This window comes from Antrostomus carolinensis, unplaced genomic scaffold (genome assembly GCF_000700745.2).
Source record: "Antrostomus carolinensis isolate BGI_N321 unplaced genomic scaffold, ASM70074v2 scaffold1071, whole genome shotgun sequence".
Taxonomy (NCBI): Eukaryota; Metazoa; Chordata; class Aves; order Caprimulgiformes; family Caprimulgidae; genus Antrostomus; species Antrostomus carolinensis.
Window position 1 is genome coordinate 45,918 of NW_010293294.1, and position 10,664 is coordinate 56,581.

At 46.5% G+C, this 10,664-nt stretch overlaps 1 protein-coding gene across 1 annotated transcript; it reads right to left on the reverse strand.

The window, feature by feature from the left end:
- Window positions 1-5,447: 5,447 nt before the first annotated feature.
- On the reverse strand, window positions 5,448-10,411 carry LOC104532098 (endonuclease domain-containing 1 protein). The gene is made up of 3 exons (XM_010177205.2): window positions 10,331-10,411; window positions 8,222-8,542; window positions 5,448-6,008 (listed from the first exon to the last, which is right to left on the reverse strand). The coding sequence occupies exons 2-3, from the start codon at window positions 8,504-8,506 to the stop codon at window positions 5,463-5,465; spliced, it is 831 nt and encodes a 276-aa protein (XP_010175507.1). The 5' UTR covers window positions 8,507-8,542; window positions 10,331-10,411; the 3' UTR covers window positions 5,448-5,462.
- Between the last annotated feature and the right edge of the window lie 253 nt (window positions 10,412-10,664).

The window sequence follows — 10,664 nt, forward strand, 5'->3', positions numbered from 1 at the left end:
GGGGTTGGAACTGGATGATCTTTAAGGTCCCTTCCAACCCAAACCATTCTATGATTCTATGATTCTATTTACTGAACTAAGAAACTGTGAGCAGGTTACTCAGAAAGAGATTAGAATCTGGGAACATAACTGGTGAAAGACAGGTGGTTGTGCAATTTGTCAGAAAAAGAGTGTAAATTAACATTATAAGTATTTTACAGGAGCCAGTGTGATACTTAGAAAGCAAATATTAGCTCACAGGAGGAGACCTGCCATCTTGGATCTGAAAATATTAATCTCACTGATATCATTATGTCTATTGGGTCTGGCTGAGATGGAGTTAATTTTCCCCATAGTGCTGTGTTTTGTAAAGGTGTTGATAACACACCAGTGTTTTGGTTACTGCTGAGCAGTGCTCCACAGCATCAAGGCTGGCTCTCCATTCCCCCCCCCGCAGTAGACTGGGGGTGGGGAAGGTCTTCGAAGGGGACATAGTCAGGACAGCTGACCCAGACTGATCACAGGGATATTCCATACCATATGACATCTGCTCAGAAACAAAAGCAAGGAGAATGGAGGGGGAAGAGGGAGCATTCATTATTTACAATGTTTGTCCTCCAGAGTAACCGCTATGTGTACCTAAGCCCTGCTTCCCAGGAACTGGCCAGACATCACCTGCTGATGGGAAGTAGAGAATAACTATTTTGTTGTTCTTTTGTTTTCACACACCTGGCTTTGCTTTGTTTCTATTAAACTACTTTTGTCTCGACCCATGAGTTTGTTTTGGTTTTTTTTTCCCATCTTCTCTTCTCCCCTCCCCATCTTGCTGAGGAGGGGGGTGATAGAGCAACTTGTTGTGTAAAATCAAACAGACACCGCATAAAGCCTTTCAGCATGTGCAATGTTAACTCACTGTTAAATTTCTTCCCCAGTTTAAAATTTTATTAATTCCTCCATATCTCCATTTTCCTTCCAGCTGAAGGTTTCCTCCAAGCCCAGTTTATGGCTGGTCTGGCAGAAGTCTTCCTCTTCCCTTTCTACTCATTTGCTACCTCTATGCAAATATGCTCAGTGACCCAATTGTTTTGATGGTGCCAATCCCCTTTTATAGGCTCTCAAAAGAGTTTTCTGCTGTCTCAAACCTTTAGTTCATATATTCAGGGCCCTTCTGTTTATCCCACACTGCGTTTTGCTCTAGGAGTTGCCAACCATGATTTTAGCCCTTTAAATCAAGAAAAAACAATAAAGATTATAGAAGTATAGGATGTTGTGAGCTGGAAGGGACCCACAAGGATCATCCAGTCCAACTCCTGTCCCTGCACAGGACAAGCCCAACATTCACACCATGTCCTTGAGGGCCTTGGCCAAATGCTTCTGGAATCTTGTCAGCCTTGGTGCCATGAGCACCTCCCTGGGGAGCCTGTTCCAGTGCTCCACCACCCTCTGGGTGCCTCAAGAACCTTTTCCTCATGGCCAACCTCACCCTCCCCTGCCACATCTTCCTGACATTTCCTCTGCTCCTATCATTCATCACCAGAGAGAAGAGATCAGTGTCTTAAGATCAGACAGAAGATGCTGTACAGACACAAAGATCCAGGATTCATTGCTCCTCCATTTAACTGGCCAACAATAACAGTTCACATGTTTGGATGAAGAAACAGGAGGGAGAATTGTTTTTCAAGTCTCCAGGCTTTCCAGCTTATTTGATTACCTTGCAGCAACAATGAATAATATGTGAAAATAGAGATATTGTTTGTTTTCCAATGAACTGAACATTCCTCTCTTCTAATAGCTCCCGGCAAGACAAAGCAGTTAGATCAATGGATTTTTTTATTTTTTTTTTCCTTTTTGTAGATCTACATTTAACTGAGAACAGGAAATTCCCAGTGGGACCTCCTGTAAGACTCAGGAGGGACACACATGGCTTTGAGCCTCATTTCCCAGGAAAAAGCCTGTCCCTGCAGGGTGAGATTAAGAGATGTACACTCCCCCTGGACAACCAGCTAGGAGATCAGCTTGGTACTCCCACAAACAGCACGTGTTTCATGTAGAACCACACACATTTGCTGCCTACATGAAAGAGACAGGCAAATCCAATAGCTTCAATGTGTCCAACCCAGCAGATGGAGATGGCATCTCCTTTGCCCAGGAGATGGCAAAGCCCCGGTAAGATCCTCCCAGCCCGCTTTCCTCATGTGGCAGCCAGAGATGTTCCTGGAGAGCTTTACAGATAAGCTTATTGTATTGACTTTTGTGAAATGTGACAGCTGCTCAAAAGCTGGATGTATCAAAGGAGTTTTGCCCAGCTGCTTTCTCAAGCAGAGGCCAGATGATGCCACTCTCTTGATTTTCTTGTTTCCTTCTTTTTTGGGACACAATGTGACATGTTGATCAGTTCAAGGAGTTTGAACCATTGGTGTTTTTAGAAAAGGACTAAGCAAATGGCATGATCCAGCCCTTTGCAGTGAAGTGAGATTGGGTAGTGGTAGGGCCCTCTCTGAGCTGCACGTCCATTCAAACAACCCAAGCGGGCAATGAAATGAGCATCAGGGCTAATGGGGTTTATCTCCCAGCAGCCTCTCACAGCTCCTGGGGAAAACCAGTTTTCCATTGTGTCTAAAATCCCAGAGACCCACTAGTGCCCAGAGCTCTCCCCAAAGATGGATAAACTCAGAACAAATTGCAAAATTACCTTCTTATCTTAGTGTAGCTGTATCTTCCCAGCAGACAGAGAAGCTTCCAACCCCACCAGGGTCACTCACATGATGCATGGTGTAGCTCTGGGCTCACCAAAGGGCTGTATCCCTATTCCCTGTTCAAAGCCTGGGGCAGCAGAAACCAGAGTAAACCGCAGATGAAAGCTGGGAGGATGCTTCTGGAGTGGAGGACCATGGGGCCGGGGCAGCCCTCTGCTCAGCTCCAAGCTGGGGTGCTGTGTGAGGCACCTCTGATATGGGCTGGAACGCAGCTTCCAAGATGATCCATTTATTTTTTTGTTTTCTGATGTATTTTACATACTTGCTGCGGGGAGGAGAGCAATTCTGGGTGCTGCCAGGGGAAAAGGTCCTGGGGAGAGCCCAGGGAGCTGATGGAGGGGTGATTCATGGGGATGGTTGGGGAGTGGGGGATTCCAGCAGGGCTTGCAAAGCAGGGGTGGCAGGGCATGGGATGGGCAGTGGTGAGGATGAGTGTGGTTTCAAGCCCTAGCAGGTGAGAGGAGGTGGTTGAGTGAGTCAGAGGAAGCCCCATAAGCAACCCCAGAAGTGTCTGCAGATGTCCCTCAAGCTGAAATAGCACTGAAGGTTTAACCCCATCAGTGGTCTGTATCAGCATATGAACCAAGAAGCAAAAATCTGTTGGGGCAGGGGACCTGGCACCTCAGGAGCTATCCAGCAAAGGTGGGTGTGAGTGATGTTCTTACCTTGTCCTCCTAAAGAGCAAAATATTCTCCTGCCTCGCTGAGCAACACAGCTGACACAAGCAAGTGCTAATGCTGCTCTCACCATGGCAGCTGGAGACAACAGGAACATAAGTCCGTGATGCTACCAGACACTGCCCAGTGGTCTGTGGTGGGATGAGTTGCCCACACTCAGATGTCCAGAGCCACTGGAGATGGCTCTTGGGGAACTTGCCTGGCTTCTGGCTGCTGGTCCATATGGGTGCAAACATCCCCAAAGATCCTGCAGAAGATCAACCAGCCTCACTAGCTGTCTTGCATACATCAGGGCATCTCAAGTGCCCCAGGATGCCTCTACTTATGAGGTTGAGCCACGCCAGGATCTCTGCTGGCTGCAATCAAGGCTCAGACACCCCTCACACATGGAGACGCCTGTATGTATGTGTCTGACTCTGCACCTGAACCTCACCCCATGTTTCTGTGCAGCCCCCAAAGAGGTTTGTCTTGGGTGAGCAATGGGACCCAGGAGGCTGATGAACAGCTCCTGAGCTAAGCTCAGGCTCAAGCTGGTATCCCTGTAAGTGAGACAGTTTGTAGGAGCTGTTTGCACCTCGATCCACTTTGTTCATGCACATTGATAGGAAAAGTAACTGGAGTCTGATGGTGACACTTTAGTGGGTGTTATGACATCTTCAGATTGGATTTGGACAGCCTACCTGCTGCAAGGATGCTGTAGGTACTAGAGCATTACTAGCAGCACAAATTTCAGTGGGAAGCAAATTCGGGTTTACATGTAAGGTGACCCTACCACCCAGGATTGGAGCAAATAATTTGTATTGTAAACTACTTAGAAACTAAATTACATGGCGTACATTGATCTTTTACACCCATTTAATGTATTTCACAAAATCAGTTATACAAACATCTGCAGAAAAGGTTCAGGAGTAGAGCAGAAAATGAAATTATCCAACCAGTGTATCACAGAAATTTATCTTTGACTGGTCAAAGCCTGCTGTCTATGGAGGCCTGCTGTTGGATGAGGCTTTGGGCAACCTGGTCTAGTAGAAGGTGTCCCTGCTGATGGCAGGGGGGTTGGAACTGGATGATCTTTAAGGTCCCTTCCAACCCAAACCATTCTGTGATTCTGTGATTCGATGATACATGATCCCTGAGTCTGGTTGTCCGATACCTCAGCTCCTGCTCTCAAGGTGCATGGTCCAAAAGCAAGCAAACAGAAAGCTGATAGTAAATTTACACGAGCATGGTCTTCATGTAAGTTCAGGGGTAAGGAGCCTGGTGATTAATGTAGGTTATTTCCTTCCTTCTCCTTGTTTTACCTGTCTACAGACTTAAAGAGAACTGGGATGTTCCTCCTATGCTTAGTTGTCTTCCTCCTTCCTTCTCTCCCTTTATCCTTTGCTGTGGTCATTGGCTGTGTTGGTCAGAATGATTTTGAAGGATAATCCTTACAGACACTCAGCAATCTTTGCTCTTTGCTTTCCCGGCCCCAGGATGAATCACAGAATCACTGAATTGAGGTTGGAAGGGATCTCTGGAGGTCTTCTAGTCCAGACCCCTGCTCAAGCAGGGTTAGCTAAAGCAGATTGTCCAGGACTGTGTCTAGTTGGGTTTTAAGTCTATCTCCAGAGATGGAGACTCCACAATCTCTCTGGGCAACCTGAGCCACCCTAGACCCACACTCTTCCTGAGGAGGTGAGGGACAAGTCAGCAGAACATTATCAGTGATACCTAACGAGGAGATGAAGGAACTATGATCTTTATATGGGCACGGAGAAAAAGGGAAAAAAAGGCAAAGCCCCTCTAGTCTGAGTGACCAGGTCTGGTTTCCTTGCCCATGGGTTTTATCCAACCTGCCCCTGCAGAGTGGACAGGGCAAGGACTCCTCCCTGGCCTTGAGGGTGGGCAGCAAATCAAACCAGCTGGAGGCTCTTCTGACCTCTTTCTCCCTTTTATCAGAGGAGAAGGTGCTCTGAGAGACAGAGCTGGAAAACGGCTAGAGAAGGAAGCAGGACGGACTTCTGGCAAAGGTTCCTGAGCCTTTTACATCTGGGATATGAAGTGGGGCTTACTCCCGGGGACAGTCACTGTCAAACAGAGAAACCTGGTCCCTGCCGTAGAGGTCGGTCAACACATCCTCCAGCTCCCCCAGTGTGAGGAGCTCGACCTCGTTCTTGTCGTTCTCAGCAATGACCGCCCAAGCCTTCCTGTGGTTGGTGTCCACCTCGCAGCAGATACCTGACCAGATGTGGCTGGGTTTATTAACCCTCCCCTTGGCGATATAGTTGTTCCCAGGCACAGCACCCACGATGACATAGGTGTTGTTACAGCCCTGGGTCCTCCTGATCATCATTTGCTGTTCGTAGTTGTTCCAGGCACCACCGTTGAGTTTCTCATCTTGGGGCACTATGTTGGTGAGGGTGAAGGTAGCTGTCCTGCTGCTGGAGTCAGGGTGATGGCTACTGGGGTTCAAATGGCCACGGTTCAAGCCCGTCAGGTTCTTGTAGTCTTGGAGGATAGCCTGGCTCTTGCTGAGTTGCTCTAAGCTGACGTTGAAATAATTTAAGAGGGTCCACTCTCTTTCCATAGTTTTGGGATAAGTTGGACCCATCAGCTTGACAGGTAAAGAAGAGAAAATGTTGTTAGTATTGGGGATGGGATCAAGGGAGGAGGTTTCCCTGGTGCAAAGTCTCTGAGTGCCAATCACCCATTTTTTTGTCATCTCAATGTATGAAAATGAATGAATCAGAGAGAAATCATAAAGCTGCCCCCTCCTCAATGAACACAGAGATTTAAAAAAAAAAGCTCAAAATCTGACTGCTCTCCATTTGACTAGTGACCTTTGAAACCCTGCCTGCAGCCTGCAGTGGGTGGACACATGAGACAATGACCATTTTCCACCCCCAGGTCTGAAAGGTGACTTTGGTGAGATATTTCCTTTGCCACATCTAGTTCCTTTTCCTCCCTTCTCCACATCCCATACCTGCCCAGTTCTTCCCACCCTCATTAATCACATCCAACCTTCATCACCTGCCTCTAATCATATTATCAGTAGCTGTGGCCTTTGCTTCATTCAGCCCCATTTCCACAAGAGCTCTCTCAGTCTCTCTGAAAGGTTTTCATGCCTTTTTTGTAGTCCATTTCATGCCTTTTTGTAATCTGTCAACACCTCAGGGTTTTACAAGCTTCGGGAAAACAAGCACACAGAAATCCTCTTTGAAGGTTGGGTGTCTTATGGAGTTCTTGAAGGTGGACAGGATGGGAAGAGGATGAGAGGAAGAGCCATGGAACCCACAGGAATACCAGGAGGAGAGGAGGAGGACAGACCTTTCTGCTCTTCTCCTGCTTTGCCCCTCAGTTAGGAAGAAGTACATGTGTTTGCTGCAGGTGTATCACACTCCTGGAACACCAGTGCTTCCCTCCTCTAACCCCATACATGTGTGTTGGGAAACCAGTCCTACAGGTGAAGTTTCCCTGGAGGGGCTAAAGTTCATTGTGAGGATGAAGCTTTTTGCTCAGTAAGCAAAAACACCTCAGTGCAAGTGGGATCTGCTACTGCAGTGCTAACAACATGTCTCAGAGCTGATCTGTGCCAGGAAGCGCAGGTATGTTCCTTTTGCAGCACCAGCACCACTGAAAATAAGTTAGAACTGATCAGCCTCTTAAAGGAGCTCAAAATCCCCAAAGAGACCTGGGGAGCCTAAATACTGCAAAAAGACCTGTGAAGAAAGTTAGAAATGTCACAGATGACCTGAGTCCATGGTCCAGGAGGAAAAGAGAGAAGTTTTTATCCCTTCTAAATGTGGAGGCTGCAGTGGTGCAACACCAAATTAGTTGCTCGAGTTCCTAAGAGTAACAAGTACTTTTTAAATTTTTTTTTCATAACTATAACATCTTTCTTTTCATATTTGGGGAAACTTATTTAGCCTTCTGCTGGAACAGGGCACATGGCTTTCTTCTCTGGCTCCTTTTCACCTAAATTCTCTACTGCTACTTTGTCCCTAGCAATGATCTGAATTTCCTTTTCTTCCGTTCCATAATTTGCTTGGTCTTTTTAACTGAAGGTCTGAAGTTTGTCAGAAGGACGTTTGGGAGACCTCTAGTTTGCAAAGATCTGTGTGTCTGGTGGATCCTTCTGAACCAACCCTGAGGCAATGGTGGTAGGGGGCAACTGTAGGTGGATGGAGATCATGCACTTCGGACTTCACTGATACCGATCCTACTCACTTTTCACTGCCTGAAATATCACTCAGTAAATTTACCATGTTAATCCAACCCTCTCCTCACTGAGTGCCCGTACTTGGACTTTTTTACTGGGTCATCTCACCCAATTCTGAGTTTCTCTGCACTTCCCTCATGCCACTTACAAAGCCAAATTGACTCTTAACTGGGAGAAAATAAGCTATGTCAGGGATGCAAAACAGCTCAGGGTGAAGTTGAGATCAGAGCCCAGCACAGCTGGTCCCTCAAATTCAGCTGCTGTGGACATCTATTCCCCAGAATTTGGCTCCCCACCACAGCATGGGACAGGGAGGGGGGGTTATTTGACTTTGTAATGTAATGTAATGCAATTTGACTTAATGTTCCTGTAAGGGCAATGTGGAAAAATGGGCACTTTTAGGATATGACTCATCTCATCCTCCTGCTGATGTTTCAGATGCATCAGAGGAATCGTGTGGTGAAGTTGTTTGAAGTTAGATGAGATGAATCTCATCCAGTAGGTCCATTTGCATGTGTGTGGGGGGTGGAAGGAAAAAAGAAGTGTTTGGTTAAATGCTTCAGTTCATCTTTCAATGACTGGAGGGTGATGTCAGAGAGGGAACTCACCTGGGGTTCAACCAGCCACGTTTTAGGTCTCTTGCCAGGTTGGGGCTGGTAGAGGTAAGCGGAGTATACAGGAATACGCCGGTTCCTGTCGTACAGGGTGGCAAAATAATACTGGTTCTTGTAACGCTGGCAGATCCAAGCTGGGTTCTCCGGCTCTAGGGCTTCATTTGGGGGGGTTTCCCTGAAGAAAAACTGAGGGCATGAACTTTCAAAAGATGTCACCACTTCACTGCGTCCCAGCCAGAGGCAGCTCGCCCAGATCTGCAGCAGCAGCAGCAACAGCATCGTGGGGAGGATTTCAAGTGAAGGGTTCTTGTTCACCTGGAGGGAAAATGCAGAGAAACACTCAATTTGGAGAAGGTCCTTATGATCTGGAGTCATTTTTGTGCTTGTGGGATATGGCTGCCAGAGGAGGAAGGAATTTGAGAGACCAAGGAGGGGACAACTTCTTCCCTCCTAGATATGGAAAAATCAACAGGGGAGTAAGGGTGAAGTCTAAAATAGGTTTTAGGTGTCTAGAGGAGGCAGCAGTGGAAGAAGTCAGCCCCTCTGAGGAATGATCCAAACCCACCCCACACCTAATCAACTCACACAACAAAGTTTTCTTGGAACTGAGGCATGGTGTTGGGACAAGGCCACCTTTTCCAGCCTGCCTATGCTGGCCAGCACCCCAGCAGGAAGACAGAGTCTTGAATGCTAACACTTTTGGGTTGGTTTTTGGTTTTGTTTGGTTTGGTTTAGGGTTTTTTGCACTGGCACCAGAGAAAAAACCCCTGGGTTGCTTCAGGCTTTTATATAATAAATATATATATTTTATATATATATATTTCAATACACCAACTCACTCCCTTTCCTTCTGCTCTGAGGACTTTCCTCACCAGCACAGGACCTGCAGGTGGGCATATGCTTTGCCCAACCACTTGCAATACTGAGCTGGGCTTTAGTCTTGGAGGGGATTTGGAAGGGAAATAGCAGTGATCCTGTTCTTCTTACATGTCTCTGGCCCCATCCAAGTCCATGCAGATATGCAGCTCTTCCATAACTCCTCTGTGCTCACAGAAGGATTAATCTCCCCTAAAGTTAGGTCAGATGTTTAACCCAAAGTGATGGAGCTGGAGGTTCTGGCTCTCAGACAGATGACACTGGGAAATGTGTGTCCTGCTGCTCAGCTTGCCATTTTCAGGTTGTCCAATCCCAGACAGTGAACTTACAGACAAAGAAGGAGCCAAGCAGATGGGAGCAGCAAGCAGGGATGACACCTCTCACTGGCACCCTGGCTGCTGCTGTAGCAATGCAGATGTTGAGGGACAGCTCCTCCTATGGTTGCACAGGATTCCTGCCGACCCACATCTTTAGCTCTGCTGATTGTTTTTCCTGTACAGTAAAAGGCACTGGTGCAGGAATTTCTATTTCTTGAACAGAAACAGGTCCTATTTTGTCTTACTCAGATGTTGACATGATTTTCAGTAGTCAGCAAGATCTTTCTGTTTGGAGAAAACTGCTCAGAAGTTCTCTGTGATGCTGGCAGTGATGCAAGATGCTTTATCTTCTTTCAGATGCACTGCAAGCTTTGGGACAGCACTGGTATTTCCATATTCATTAATAGACATTCGACTGAGCAGTTTTAAAAGATTTTTGAAATAAGGCAGGTAGGACAAGAAGCTGAAGGGATTCATGGGGTAGAAAGATGCCATGGCCCCTAAAACACAAAACCCACCTAAGGAAGTGTCTGAGATGAGGACTGCGAGAGGCTTGGAAAGTCACCTGGCACATTTGCCCTTTTCTTACTTTTTTTTTTCCTTGACCCTCATGTATTAATTTCCATTGGATTCAGGATATTGAGCTAGAGATACCCTTGCTTTGACCCAAGACACCTGATCCGTTGTCTCTTTACTAGTGCTGGATCAGGAACGTGGTGACCAGCAAGCTGAAAACTGAGAAAACTAAACCACAAGAAGTGACTTATTACAGTACTCTCCAGAGCATGACAATATCTACCCAAACTCTGGCAGAAAAGTTACCAAAAAGTCTTTCTTTTGCACCACCCCCTCCATGAGCTTAAAAAAATACATAATTAACTTCATTTCAGATATACAGAAACCAACTTACCGGGTGAAAAAAGGGCACATAAATATTTTTATTCACAGGACTCTGCTCGTAGCCCCAGAGTGGTAAGAGGATTTTCAAATACCTCTGCTACAGCCTGGAACTGGCTGTACCCTTGGGGTGGTTTATATATGATCTCCAGGAAGGCAGAGTTCTACAGAATTCTGTTTTGTTAGATTTCTCAAACAGGGTTTAGAGGAAGGTTGGGCAGGGGTGGAGCCAGGAACTGTGTTTTTCCAGAGGTCTTTTGCAAGGTCATGGGCAAAGTTATGGTAATCAGTAAGCTGCCCCTTCTTATTCAACAGTTCCATGTGAATTTTCCAGGTGACTTGGCAAC